This window comes from Dipteris shenzhenensis, chromosome 27 (assembly GCF_047967505.1).
Source record: "Dipteris shenzhenensis isolate YYH24624 ecotype China chromosome 27, Dip_SZ_1.0, whole genome shotgun sequence".
Classification (NCBI taxonomy): Eukaryota; Viridiplantae; Streptophyta; class Polypodiopsida; order Gleicheniales; family Dipteridaceae; genus Dipteris; species Dipteris shenzhenensis.
Genome location: NC_141622.1, coordinates 38,657,881 through 38,673,450, shown reverse-complemented (window position 1 = coordinate 38,673,450; position 15,570 = coordinate 38,657,881). Strand labels below are relative to the sequence as shown.

Here is a 15,570-nt window from a genome sequence, read left to right as displayed (position 1 = left end):
CAATTAAATGTCTTTTGTTACACACACACACACATGTATATGTACATATATAATCTCTCTCTCTCTCTCTCTCTCTCTCAACCCTAAACCCCCTCTCCCGCCCCCCATCTCTTAGTGGTACAAAGATGGAAAGCCCATCTACCTAAAATTGAAAATTCACAGTCTATACATTCCACCTTGAGACCCAGCGGAGCGGGTCTCTAACCCGTCGTAGACGGGTCATGCTATTCGTGATAATTATTATTGTGAAAATAACAATTCACACATGTTAAATCGCAATTCACCCATGTCGGGATGCTTGTGGTGGGAATGATGCTCCGGTGTTCATCTATTACACACATCATCTGATAGTGACACAACTTCTACCCATTTGATTAGATGAACATGAGATGGGACCCTCAAACTTTTGCTTTTTTGGGGTTATCAACACCCTGCCTAGGTGAACAGAAGCAAATAAGATGTACATGAATTTCAACCAATTATTTTGTGCCAATGACGAGCTAAGGCAAGGCTTGCTTGACCTTCCCCTAGGCTAGACTTGTGTCAATCCTGCCGTAGTGAAAGAAAGAAAAGACTTTACGTGCGGAGTCTATGGCCACATGGTTTGTCTTTTGCTGTGGTTGATTGAGCGAGAGAGAGGGAGAGAGAGAGACAGAGAGACAGTGCGCAAGAAAGACAAAGAGAGAAAGACAGAGCGCTTCATCATTTGCTTAAATGTAGAGGATCCGAACCTCGACAATCCATTTGATTGGACTTTCATAAGCTTGACGGTGTAACATTGTGAACGTGGTTACGACATTGCAGCAATGTGGGAGAAGCCGTATTCATTACAAGCAAAATTAGAAAGCTGCCATTAGCAATTCATCCTTCCTCACTCTTGATGCTGCAATATGCTCGACGGGAGCCGAAAGTGAAAAGATTTCGGGGTCCTATGATGGGGGATTTATGCTTCTTGTACAAAGACACTTCGAATGGTTGAGAGCTTGGGCTTGAATCACGCTGTTTAATATAGAGGTCGAAAGGCCTGCTACAGCCTGTTAACGACACTGTACAACCACGGTTGGCGTTGGAGCAGCAGCAGCAGCAGCTTGTAGGTAGAGTGCCTGGCGACGAAGCTGTACACTGAAAAAGTGCAGAGATTGAAGAGATGGAGAGCCTCAGCTGGCTTGACATCGCTGCAAAGGAAGGTTAGCGGGGCAAGATGAGGCTCATGATCCGTCAGCTGCAGCAGGAATGCCTTTGAAGAGCAGAAACGCGAGCTTCTCCACGCAGAAGTAGATGAAATGGCCGTGCGTGTGCGTAACAAACGATCCGAAGCTTGTGCCGACCACGCACTGCCAGCCCGCCCCGTAACATTTGTCGAATTCCTGCACACCACAGGCCAAATTTTCCATTCAGCAATCTCGTGGTTCGTGAATCAATCGTTGGTGTCTCTCTACAGGCAGCATGAGTGCTGAATTGCACAGCGCAGAACCAGGATTCCAATTGTCTAGTCGGCGATGGATTGCGAAGCGTTGGAATAACAATTGCATCAAATGATCCACGCAGGGAGCATAACAGCATTCAATCTCTGCGCGAGTGATAGCACAGTCAAAACAGCACGCACCAGGATGGAAAGTTAGCGAAGCTCATTCCTTATAGAGAAGTCTCGACTCTCTACCACGAAGAACGGATAAGATTTTCCACCGTTATGGAAGCTGCGTTGAGGAAGCCAGACAGATCTAGCGCTAGGATACAAAATCATTAGCTTCATCGAAGCACTAGGAGGTCGACAGACGACTCTCGAATGCATCCAAACGCTCGATGATGATGCCCAAGGGCCAATACCGCTTCAAGAGTTGCTGCTCGGATCAGCAGAGCAAAGCTCTTGAAAGAGAGGCTAACGGAGAGTCGCAAACCTCAAGCTGTGAACGATGAGATTCAAGACGAATGAATGCATCGATGAATTTTACCTGTTTCATGAAGCGTGCAATCTCCTGACAATCGCCGACATCATGGAGATCTAGAGCCTGAGAAGCGGAGCGCATGGCGTGTTGCTGCATGTGGACGGGCATGTCGGTTTCGCCCACGACTGCCTTCCCTTCCAACATGTTGTTGCTGTGCTACAGCAATGCAAAAGTTAAGCTCGGAGGGTGTAGACGGAAGCCAAAGCTCGGAGGGGTAGTACAGGAAGCTCTGATTCAGGGAAGCTTGAGCGAAGCTCCGCAGCAATCCTTGCGCAAAGAGATAATACAAGTCCTTCTCCCTTACAAATCTCTCTCTCTTCCACTCTCGATACAAGTCATACAAATCTCTCTATCTCGCCTCTTTAACGCTCGATACAAGTCTATCTTACTTACAAATCTCTCGCGCGCGCGCTCTCTCTCTCTCTGTAATCTGCGAGCGCGGTGCGATCTGTTGCCTCTCTTTCTCTCGTATATGTTGGAGAAGGAGGAGGTGTAGTGGAGGTAAGAGGGTATGAGTGAGGACAAGGTAGCGGTCAAGAGAAGCAGGGAGAGAAAAGGTGGCAATGGGGACCAAGCAGGAGGTCGAAGAGGACGAAGCGATTGGGTGGAATGACAATGAGTTTGTGGTGGAGACGTCGGGAAAAAGCACAGTGAAGCAGGCAGCCTGTGATTGGAACACCAATCCTTGTCCCTGCAGACGCCCAGCTTTCCCTTCCAATAATATTATGGACTCCAATCTTTATTAACTAGTCAAGCTACTTCAGTTTAACACCATATAACAGAGCAGATGAACCACATGATCCTTGCCGCACTATCCATTAATCCATTGTTTACAGGACTGTCGCATTTTCTCAGAGATTGTTTCTTTCCAACCATCACCTGTGGGACTCTCCACTGTGAAGTCTGATGCTCTTTTTTATGAGTCAGTGAGGGTACAAATTTTCTATCTTCTCAGACAGAAGATGTGGTTGAGGTAACTCCTACAATTCGAGGTTCAGATTGGAGTTTGGAAAGCCTGCAGTTGCATTAACGTTCTATCATCTTGCATAGGTATTCTTCCGAAAACATCCTACTCGCAATTGATAATATGTATATTTCATCCATCTGTGGGACACCCAACTACGAAGTCTGATGCTCTTTTTTATGATAGAAAATTTCTATCCTCTCACACAAAAGATGAGGTTGAGGTACCTCCTACAATCCAAAAGTCTACACAATTGCATAACGGCCTATCGAGTGAAAATGTATTCTCTCGAATGGATGATACTCAGATTCATTCTTCCCTCTGTGTATTTTGGGTTACATATTGCACACTCGAATGGTGGTAGCTCTCAAGAATTAAAATGGGTTTGAAATTATTCTCTTGGACATGCAAAATCCTAGATGGAATGTGGCATTGAATCGAGCTAAAGGGGTAAATCCCAAAGAAAGATGGGATGAAGCAACTTTTATTTGGTTTAAAACCAGGAAAGATTGGAGGAAGCTTTCAAGATGGTTTGGTAGGGGAATGAATTGGTAAGAGAGCAACATCTCAAAGATGCTGCATATTTCTATTATGAAGGGGATACGGCATTCATCAATTAATGAAGCTAACGAATAGAGCCCATTTTGGAAGACACGCACTGTTTGAGATCTAGATTTGGACTTGGGGAACTCACCTACGTGTACCATTTGGTTCCACAAGTTTTTCACAAGCTTGCTCAATTCAAACCAAACACGGGCCTTGGAATAGGTTCACAGGGGGCAGCAACCAAACCCTCAGATTGTGGTCGTTCTTTGCCTTCAAACAGGGCGAACAATTTCTTTGCTCTCGAAGGTTTATTGGACATTCCATCACGCCACAAATTTTAATTGGGTAGCCAAGCTTTGGGCAAGGGAGAAAAGGTGGGCGGTACTAGATGAGGATGGTGCTGGATGCTATCCCCACCCTCGCTTTTGCAGGGTGCTATGAGATAAACACTTGCTATTAGTGTTGTTGTCTCCGTACGAAACTTGACAATCAATTTACAAGTGACACTTGTGCACAATTGATGGTGTGATGACAAGGTTTCTATGGTGGAGATGACTAGCCATGGCATTGGCATTGCCACGCGCCAATCATGAGACTAATAGATCATTGCCCCAAACCCTGATTGAGGGTCTAGGGGTACTTGACAAACCATCTTCATGAAGCAGGTGTAGTAGATGAAGAGGCCGCATGGTATTTCCAAGGAGGCATCCCCATTCAATGACATCCCCACATCAAAAGCTAGTCTAGGGAGGTAGGGGCAGTTAGCACTGACAATGTCTATGTGGGGAGTCTCTTTGCTCCCTTTTTTCCTCATACGACCCTATAAATTATTCCACCTCCACCATAGCCGATGCTCTACTCAATGGATCAACTCACAATGTGATTAATGAACTAGCCATAGTTAGGAGGCCCCTCCCCCCTTTTCCAACACTCCCTTGGAATTTTGTTTCTTTTGCCCCGTTTAAAGCCCTACAGTCCTATCCTATTTTTGTGTCGTATTCGCTTTACTTTAGCAAATGTGAGGAAATAGAATGAGAATGTGGTCCCATCCATAATGAAATTTATTTCTATCCTATTTTCAAGGCGGATGTGGTAGAAGCTCGGTAGAAGTCAGAAAATCTAGGGATATGTTAGGTGGGAGAGGATACATGGCATCATTTCATGTGTTTAGTAGAGGGGGACATGCATACATGTCATCATTCCATATTTTTTTATCCCTAAAAAAGGGGATCCCGTTCTCTTTCAAGGTTCCTGAGGCCATTATCGAAGATGGGAGAAAATGTGGCTATTTCATCCTAAAACCGTCCTAAACAAATTACATAGGGAAGTAATGATAAAAAATATATTGTTATCCTAAAACTGTCCTAGACAAATTAGGTAGGGAAGTAATGATAAAAAATACATTGCTATCCTAAACCCATCCTACCTCTCCTAGGCCCCCCCCCCAACCCCCAAAAAAATGTTTGGGTTTCAGTAAGGTAATCCTTATGGTCTCGAGTTCTATTAATGCTCTTCACATTATTTTTGGTCAATTGCTTTTTGTGTTTGCAATGCATGCCTTTCCTTTTCTCCACATTATTTTTGGTTTGTTGCTTGTCTTTGCCATGCATACCTTTCCTTTTCTCTCTCCGCACTTTATGTTCAACTCTTCAATATAGCCTACCTTTCTTGCCTTTTGTATTTTATAAGCGTTAAAAAGGAAAAAGGGAAGTGTTGACACCTGTGTCTCCTTATCAATACTACCATCAATCCACAGTCCTAAACTATCCTTTTGGTCAACAAAAATCAATTTAACCAAGAGCACCAAGAGCAAATGACCAAAAGAACCTCAATGTCTACATGAGGGAGTAATTATGTGCTTTTAGTTTGTAGTAGCTTTCAAGGATGTTGCAATAATTCCAATTTTTAGTATATGTGTGTGTGAGAGAGAGAAGGGGGGCTAAGGAGAGAGAGAGAGAGAGAGAGACAAAGAGAGAGAAGTCGACTCATCCATCCCTTTCCACTTTTGTTTTCTAGAAAACTCAAACACTTTGCCTCTTAGACTTCCTATACTGCCATGCTTTGGTACTGTAGCATAGAGAGAGCAATCACTCATCTTATTCACCCACATTTGGTCATTATCCTTTACATTTGAGAGTTTATAGCAACCTTATAGTCTTCCCACAGTCTTTTACCCCAAAAACTCTAGAACACTTAAAGGTTGGTGCCCCCTTGAAAGCATATTATTATGGCTTTCTATTTAATTTTATTGCTTTTGCAAGAATAATTGGTCCACCAAAAGACACTTAATATTTACCCCAACCTAACGATGCTGAAGTATTTGTCTAGTAAGCATTGTCTAGACATACTTGTCCCAAACTAACGATGATGAAGTTTTTGTTCAACAAATATTATATATATTTGCTTGGCCTACTTCTACTTGGATTTGTCAACTACTTGCTTTTGTTGGCTCTCCACCCACTTTGGCCTCAAGCTAATGGTCAAGCGGTGGCCAAAAAGAACCTCAATGTCTACGTGGGGGAATAAATATGTGCATTCAGCCTATGTAGCTTTCAAGGATGTCGAGATAATTCCATTTTTAGTATATGGGTGTGTGAGAGAGATAAGGGGGGCTACGGAGAATAAAAGAGAGAGAGAGAGAGAGAGAGAGAGAGAGAGAGAGAGAAGGATCATCCATTCCTTTTCCACTTTTTTTATCATAGAAAACTCAAGCACTTTGCCTCTTAGGCTTCCTATACTCCCACGTTTGGGTAATGTAGCCCAGAGAGAGCAATCGCTCATCTTATTCACCCATTCCTTTTTCACTTTTGTTTTTTAGAAAACTCAAACACTTTACCTCTTAGGCTTCCTATACTCCCACATTTTGGTAATGTAACCCAGAGAGTGCACTCACTCATCTTATTCACCCACATTTGGTCAATACCCTTTACATTTGAGAGGGTATGGCAACCCTATAGTCTTCCTATAGTCTTTTACCCCAAAAACTCTAGAATAGTTAAAGGTTGATGACCCCTTGGAAGCATATTATGAAAAGGACTTACACTTTCTATTTGATTTTGTTGCTTTTTCAAGAATAACTGGTCCACTTAAAGACACTTAATATTTACCCCAACCTAATGATGTTGAAGTATTTGTCTAGTAAGCATCTTCTACACATACTTGTCCCAAACTAATGATGATGAAGTTTTTGTTCGACAAATATTATATATATTTTCTTGGCACACTTCTATTTACATATGATTTGTGTATATAGAAGATTTTATTTCAAGTGTTGAAGTTTGATTTATGGTAAGACATTTGAGGTTTTGTATCATTTGTTAATGTTATTTGTGTGTTTATATTAGGTGGAAAATGCCTAACCTAGAGTGGGTGCTGGGAGTCATTCAAATCCAATCTCTTCACAAGCTCCACAATTTCGTGTGGGTTTACTAGCTTAATGAAAAATTCGTGTCAGGGTGATAATAGCTCATTAGGATATTGTCAAACGTGACAAGATCATGGAGATAATGTTCTTCATATCCATTATCAATGAAGGAGATGTAGGGATTGGGCTTGGAATTATTATCACTAAGACAACATGAGGGCCTTCTTTTATCATTCCTCCTAGCCACAGACTCCAATTGATCTCTGTGTCTTCATGAAAGCTCTCTCTCTCTCTCTCTCTCTCTCTCTCTCTCTCTCTCTCTCTCTCTCTCTCTTTGTGTGTGTGTGTGTGTGCATGCGTCTGCATGCACGCGCGCGCGCATGTGTGTGTGTTTAAGATGAGTGTAAGGTGAGTTAATTACCCAAAAAATGCGTGTGTAAGGTGAGGCCCTTTCCAAAATTCTCCCTTGGACCCAATGCCTCCATTTAGGGCTTCCTTGGGTTCCATGTGCCTTTGCATTCACACTTCTATCACCCTTTACCTTTATTTTGAGCCTTCCATAGGCAGCTCATATTAATACCTAGGCATACATATTGACTCGAGACCATAACCCTTTAGAGCCTTCCATAGGCACCTCATATTAATCCCTAGGCATACATATTGACTCGAGACCATAGCCCTTTTATAAATTATGACATAACAACATCAGATGGTCATATCCATTAACACCCCACATTGTAGCCACTATGAAGCCCTCTTGGTTTCCCACCTCACCATACCAAACTATAGGATACCATGATTATGGTTGACATACCATTCCCTTCACACTTAAGAACGGTTTATGTTCTCAAAAACAAAATTGGAAAACCTCCTTTATTGAGATTGCAAACTCTTTCCCATGTTGAACTCTCTTGTTTTTCTTGTCTATCTAACATTTTTTTAGTTTATATGGTAAAGCTCTAGGTTCAATGATCTAGGATTTCATTTCCATTGACATTATCAATCAATCTCTTAATCTTCTTTTGAGCCTACTTACACAAAAAACTAGGTGTACTCTACATCCTTATGCTAAGGCTAATCTGCAAGAAATCTCTCTAATTCTCTACAATACCTAGATATAACTTTCAACATTTTCCCATATTTAGGGTTTCTAAACATTCGATCACCTAAGACTCTTCAAACCCTAACTTTCTAGTAGTGTGGGCTTGCACAACTTCTTGTTTTATCTTGAGACTTTTTAATGCTATCCTTGGATAGCTTAGGCATTTGATTCATATCTTTGAAAAAGTCTTTGGTTGCTTGAATCTTCTCTTTTTTTATTCTTGCTCAGATGGGGATCTAGTTTGAAATCCATACATCATCATGAATTAAATAAAATGTGTTACTGAATGTTTGACACTATTATATGCAAATTCTAATATGGGAAAATATTATTCCCAATTAGTTTTCATTTTACTGACACATGCTCGAAGAAATATATCTTCAATGACTATCCTGATACTTTTAGCTTGACCATCACTCCGTGGATGATGCATAATGCTCATATTCAAAGGAGTTCCTAACCTCATAAAAGTAGCCCTAAAAAATGATTGTTGATTTTGTTGCGTTGGTCACTAAGAATACTGGTTGATTACCCATACAACCTATGAATATGATCCACATATTGCTAATTCAAGAGTTTTAACCTCTTCATACTAGCATACCTGATGATAATCCTTAGAGTCAATTCTTATAAATGATCGTTGCCTTTTGCCTAGATTGCTCATCATGTGAACCATGACCATGTCATTGGTAACCCTCTTGAATGGCATATGTTTTCCTATAACTATTGTTCAAAATGAGTTTTCAATAGATTATAAGGAGAATAAGACCTTGTACTTTAAAGAAAAGGTAGGGAACCTAAGGGATGTGGGAGAATTGAGATATTTCATGAGCATTAGCCATACAAGCTTGAAGGGGAGCTAATTGGATGTCCTATTTGCATTTTTTATTTGAGGATATTTAATGTTATCTGAGAAAAATGCCGAAGGGACTTGAGAGAGGGCATTTATTGATGACAAGAGATGTAAGCAAGCAACAATAAAAAATGAAATTTCCATCACTTGACCATTAGCTTGAGGCCAAAGTGATGAAATGTCCATAGAAAAAAGCCTATGTAAACAAACACAAAAGTGGCACAAATTTAGATATGGGCATGACCGAAATTCCCTATCCAAAATAATAGAATTAAGGCTTGAGGTTCAACAAATTACTACTTTCAAGACCTTGACTATGTTTGAGAAGCTTGTCATCCTTAGTATACTCCAATCGTCTCTATGAAACTTGCATATAAATAAATTTATTACCATAAAATATTTTAAAATCTATTTTGAAACATTTTCTAAGGAAATATATGCTCAAAATTCATCCAAATATCTATTAAATTCCAAAGAGATTATAATGCTAGCACAAAACTGACTTCAAAAGTGAGGTTGCACTAAACATTGTATCATATGAACTTTGAATCTACTTATTCTTGTTAGACTTTACTATTACAACTCAAGAGGAGCCTAAGCTTTGAGGTTCAACAAATAAATAGATACCCAGACCTTGAGTATGCTTGAGAAGTTTGTCTTCCTTAGTATACCCCACTATTCTTCTCAAAACTTGCATACAAACAAATTTATTAGTACAAAACATTTTGATATCTATTTTGAATTAATTGTCATAGAGCGAGCAAGAGAAAGTGAGGGAAATTTTTCATCCAAAGCTCCATCAAAATGCAAGGAGATTATAATGCATGCACAAAAGCAACATAAAAAGCAATGTTTCACTGAAAATTACATCATAAGACTTCAAGTCTACTTATTCTCATTACACTTACTAGTTGTAAATTCAAGAGAAGCCTAATATTTGAGGTTTAACAAATGTAGGAGAAACTTGTCTTTCTTAGTATACTACAGTCTTCTCCTTGAAACTTGCCTACAAATATATTCACTAATACAAAGCATTTTTAAATCTATTTTGAGTAAATTCTCAAAGAAAATAACAGAAAATAAGGAAACTCGTTATCTGCTCTGTATCAACTTTAAAAGAGATCACGATATTTATACAAAATAAATACATATCTAGTCTACCTTATGTTTGAGAACCTTGTCTTTCTCAATATACTGCCTACAAACATATTTACTATTACAAAGGATTTCAAAATCTATTTTGAATAAATAATCATAGAAAATAACAAAAAGCAAGGAAACTCTCTATCTTCTCTCTATCCAATAGAAAAGAGATTACAATGTTTAGATGAAATAGACCTTGCTCATGCTAACTCTCTGTCAAGTGTACTTTTCTACGTGCACAAATTTATGTCGCCCATGAACTCAAGCATGTAATTGTCTTTCCTTTGAGAATGGAGTAGCTCCCCCTTTTTCTTGGAGACCACATTAGGGTTGAGGTGGCACTTTCAACCTCATTCTTGAAACTTTTCTCATATTCTCTAAGGAGCTTTTATCGGCCCATTATTTTGTTCTATTCTCATGATGTATTTCTCCCTTGAGCTTGTTCTTGTTTTTAATTCATGTTAAAGTGTTAGGCTTTGAGTGGTTGCAATTGAATTTAATTCATTTTAAATATTTAGAGCGGTTGTAATCTAACCAAGATGGGTTGTAATGAAGATGGTAGGTGTCAAATCTACATTTCTAGTGGATCAAACCTCAAATCTTCATAGTCCATTCTGTAGAGCACAAAAAAGAGAGAAATTATCCTTTTTGTTGCCTCTTGGATAAAAATTTATGGAACTACCCTTGATCTAAAGGTATGGCTCTAGATGCCATATGTCAAGAGATGAAAGACTATGTGAGTGGTGCATTGACTACATGGGAGGCTGACTAGTCTACTAGAAAATCCAAATGTGGTGCACGTTTTTGCATGCATGAGTGAGGGTGTAGCATGCAATATGATGGCATAGTGCACAAGGGTGTGGAGTGAAAGGCAATACCATGATGCAATGTCATTAGTGTGTAGGACAAAATCGTTGGTGGCACGGCATGGAACTATGGACATGACCACACACAGATGGTGGTAGTAGGACGAAGATTTCAACGGGACAAAAGATCATGTGAGGTGAGTGATGTGGCATGTAAGAGAAAAATAGCATGGTAGAGGAAATATTGACACAAAAATGGGCAACAATAGTGGTGCAACAATTTATAGCACACATGGGAAGGTGCAATTGGCTGAAATTAGTGATGTGGTTATGGCAATAGCATGCACATTTTGGAGAGAGGTGGTTGCAATCAACGGATGGTGGTTACAATTAATGGATGGTGGCATTGATGCACATGGTGGCTATGGATGGTAGCAATGGTGCACATGGCTGCTGCTTCAAGTGCACCACAAAAAGATATGCACAGTAGCCTTTACAATGAATGTGGCTTAGTTGGCAAAGATCAAGGCAGGACAGTGATCAAAGTGAATGTTGTAGACATCTTTACCAAACCCCTTCGAAAAGATCTTTTTGAGAAACATTGATAAGATCTTGGTTTGAGTCAAAGAAAGTTCATTCCCATTAAAGGCATGTGATCAAATATAATGTCCATTCCTTCTTCCATTCATCATAATGTTATCTTAAGGGAAGGCCTACTTCATGATGTTGATCTTGTGGAAGGTGTTAAGGATTCATCTTAACATCATTTTTTTAATGTATATCACTTACAGAAGATTTATATAAATGCACACAGTTTGGAAAACGTAACCCTAATTCTATACAAAAGCTTTCAAATGTTCAAATAGTGTATCACTATTCGGATTTGATTGTGATAGTTGAGCATCCATTTCTTAAGTATATTTGCAATTAAGAGTTGAAGGGTTAGAGGGTCATGTGACCTAAGTTAGGAGGCAATTTTGACTTTGCCATTTGTTAGTGAAAAAACTTTAGACTAGGATGGTTAGTGCATGCAATCCAATTATAGATCCTATCATGAAGGTGTAACATTAAACTTTGGCAAATATACATTGATTTCTTAGATAGAGCTAAGCAAGGTCACACAAGGGTGCTCCAATGGTTTATCATGCCAAGGGTGGGAATTCCAAAGGAGACAATAGAAAAGGCTTGAGGAAAGTTAATTACTAAAGTGGATCCTAATTTACTAGCATGGCTACAACTATATGTTCCAATATCAAGAAAATATGGTTAGACTGAATGAAACTTGGATTTAACATGAACATCTGTCTTGTTAAGTTAGAAAAGACAAGATACTAATGCAAAATCCTTTTATTCAATTATGTGTTTTATCTACCAATAATTTATGTTACAAAGGGGAGAAATATCTCCATGGTTATTATCACATGGTCATTCCAACGCATATCTATGTATCTATGGAGAGCATGAAACAATTTGGGTTATGGCTAGTGGACTTAACAATTGATAAACTTTATATACCTTCTAGTCATGTTTTGAGAAACTTTATAATTGAACTAAAATGTAAAAAAGTAAGGGTAGACTATAATAGAGATCAAGGATGTATATCTTTACCACCATGGCTACAACTATCTATACCTTCCAATATCAATAAAATATTGTTAGACTGAATGAAACTTGGATTTGACATGAACATCTGTCTTGTTAAGTGAGAAAAGACAAGTTACTAATGCAAAATTACTTTATTCAATTATGTGTTTTATCCACCAATTTATGTTGCAAAGGGGAGAAATATCTCCATGGTTATTATCACATGGTCATTCCAACGTGTATCTATGGAGAGCATGAAACAATTTGGGTTATGGCTAGTGGACTTAACAATTGATAAACTTTATATACCTCCTAGTCATGTTTTGAGATAGTTTACAATTAAACTAAAATGCAAAAAAGGAAGGGTAGACTATAATATATATCAAGGATGCATTTCTTTGTTTGGCCACTAGAGAAACTCAATAGCAAAAGATTTATATGCACTTGTAATAAGCAATGAGCATACAAGTGTAAGGCATAGCTTGGTTATTCTTATTTAAAAGCCTCTATCTCTCTCTATCTCTCTCTCTCTCTCTCTCTCTCTCTCTCTCTCTCTCTCACACACACACACACACACACACACACACATTTTTTTTTTGGGTGGAATCTTTGAGTCATTATATTACAAAAAAAGCTATCCCAGAAAGGGAGAGCTATAATACATCAAGAGAAAATCTCACTGTAGGACAAATATACACCATGATCAAAGACACGAGATTGCAAGCAATCAAAAAGCGATTGCTACAAAGAGTGTCTGAAGAAAGAGAAATTGGAAAAAATAGGATCACCAAAGACCCTATGATTGCGATCCTTCTAGAGAGTCTAGAGTGTCCAATACCGAAACCAAACAAAAAAGAAATCAAACTCTTGTGTGGGTGGATGTACACCAAAAACCCAGAAGAACTTGCCAAAAGCAATTTGAGGAAACCGAGCTCTCAACATCTACCCAAGGAAGTCCAAGAAAGCACAAGAGGAAGGACAATGCCAAAAAAGATGAGGCACAGTCTCTCTCGGAGCCAAACATCTGTGACAAATAGAGGAAGCAATATGTCGTCATGCCAAGAGCTATCCATGAGGAAGAACGCCCAACAAAACTCTCCACAAGAAAACCTACTGACAGAGAGGAATCTTAGAATGCCAAATCTGTCTCAAACGTTTCCACCACATTTCATAGGACGATTCAAATGCCAAAGTTGATTTGCCTTTTGTGAGATAAATGGTGGAGGAAGTAGAACTTTATAAAGAGAAGAGACAGTAATATGTGAAAACTGCAAAGGACGACATGACAAGCCCACAGAGGAAAGTGTCTAGTCTTGAAGACGATCCTGTAGATGCAATGGAGGAACCAGCTGAAAAGGTTGGACCATCAAGGTAATCTTATGCCAAAGTGGACGATAATGCATTCCAAGGCCAAATTTGGCAGCGGCTAAAGGAAAAGTAAGGGGAAATCTAGCATCATCAACATCCTGAACCAAACGGATCCCCTTGAGACTTAAAAAATACGAACATCGAGGCTCCTGCAAAGCCAAAGGGCGAACACTTTTAACCAATGTATACTTTTAGCTCTGAAAGAGTTGCCCTGCAAGGAATCCAAGTGGGAAAGGATATGTTTCCAATCCATTAACAAATGGGAAACCAAAGGACAGCCAAGGATTTTGCCTGTCTCACACACACACAGATTGTATGAATGCTTGCATAGTTAAAGAAACAAATCCAAATAATCTAGTGTGAACAAGGTTGTATAGGTGGGAAGTATTCTTGGGAGATTTTTTAACAGGTAGATGTAGACCTTATGTGACTAAAAACTTTTGAGATTTAGGAAGTACTCTAATGTAATAGGTCAATTATAGTGTTGGAGGCCCTAACCTATGTCCCACATAAGATTCTCAAAGTTAATGGCATGCCATAGGATCAATTGGAGACATAACTTGAACCCAAGCGACTTATTTTAGGGTGAATTATGATGACTATGGAACCCTACAAGGACTAGATAGGAGCTATTTGTGGGTGTCCAACTTACTTCTACCCATTGAGGACGTTGTAGTGCATTTAGAGGATGTAAATGCCTAAAGAGAAAAATGATTTTACATTCGTAAGTAACCATTGTATTCCAATAAGTAGCCGTAGGATTTAGGTAGTTGGTGAGGCTATTAGCTTATGATGGACGAACGTAGGGCTAATTTTAACATGAATAAAGTCTCAGGTGTAAACAAGTTTGAAGGTATAACCAATATCAGCCTAAAGCTATCTATTAAGAAAATCAATGCTTCATGGGCATGCACTAATCCATGCGACCTTGGCCATAGGCATGACAATCTAACAAGCTAAAGGCATCCATGGTTGAGGTGCATGTGTGTGTTGGACTAGGGGTCAAGCAATAGGCCTTGTTCATGACCTCTTATGTGCCCATGATTGAGCTTGAACAGTTCCTCAGTTTGATGGCCAGTTCCAACCGGTTCTTAATAGTTTGTGATCTCAATTTCTTAAATGATTGTTTTGTCATCGATGTCACGAGTCGTTTGACCACTTGCACACATCCACCACCTCATATCTTAGTTGCACATGCCCCACATGCAAAGACAACTACCCACACACAAACCCCAGATTTCGTCCATATAATAAATTCCATCCACAAAAGTAACTAGTCTCATGCATACACAAGTGCACACATGCATCCCCACACATTTGCACTAGCTATATTTCTAATTTCAAACTAGGTGGATACCATGCTTGTTCCACTGAAGTCCAAACATTATCGACAAGTTTCTTAGAAATAGGACTCCATTCATAATCAATATCCCCAAATTCTACTTGTTATCTTCTGATTGATGGCTATAGGGGCGTATGTTTTTGCTTCGATGGGTTTCCTTCTTTCGTCAAGGGGTCTTATTCACTAGGATAAACCTTTCAAATGTCGACAACCATTAGTAAAGAGGCATGAAAAAGAGGGGGAAATGCTTACGTGTCAAGCCCCTACTAGAAGTTGAGATAGTTTAACATGCGGCATCGGTTCTCCACACCAATCTGATTTTTTCTTTCTTTTTTTGAAAATTTAATATTGCTCAACCATGGTTATCCATGGGATGACTTAAAATCAATAGGCGCAAACCCTTGCACTAGTAAGAAGATTTTCTTATGTTGTATTGAAATTGAAAGTGCCAACAACATCCTCATACGGGGTGACTAAGATAGAATCATGATCTGTCCCTAGGCTTGAGCTCAGAACTGGCACATACACACCCACACGTTTTAGCCACTTGGT

General features: G+C 39.4%; 1 protein-coding gene across 1 annotated transcript; it reads right to left on the bottom strand.

Moving 5' to 3' along the window:
* Positions 1 to 809: 809 nt before the first annotated feature.
* Positions 810 to 2,538, bottom strand: LOC147884263 (dynein light chain 1, cytoplasmic-like). Its single transcript, XM_087398357.1, has 2 exons — positions 1,953 to 2,538; positions 810 to 1,367 (listed from the first exon to the last, which is right to left on the bottom strand). Exons 1-2 carry the CDS (start codon positions 2,088 to 2,090, stop codon positions 1,209 to 1,211), a joined length of 297 nt encoding a protein of 98 aa, XP_087254483.1. The 5' UTR covers positions 2,091 to 2,538; the 3' UTR covers positions 810 to 1,208.
* Positions 2,539 to 15,570: the final 13,032 nt, after the last annotated feature.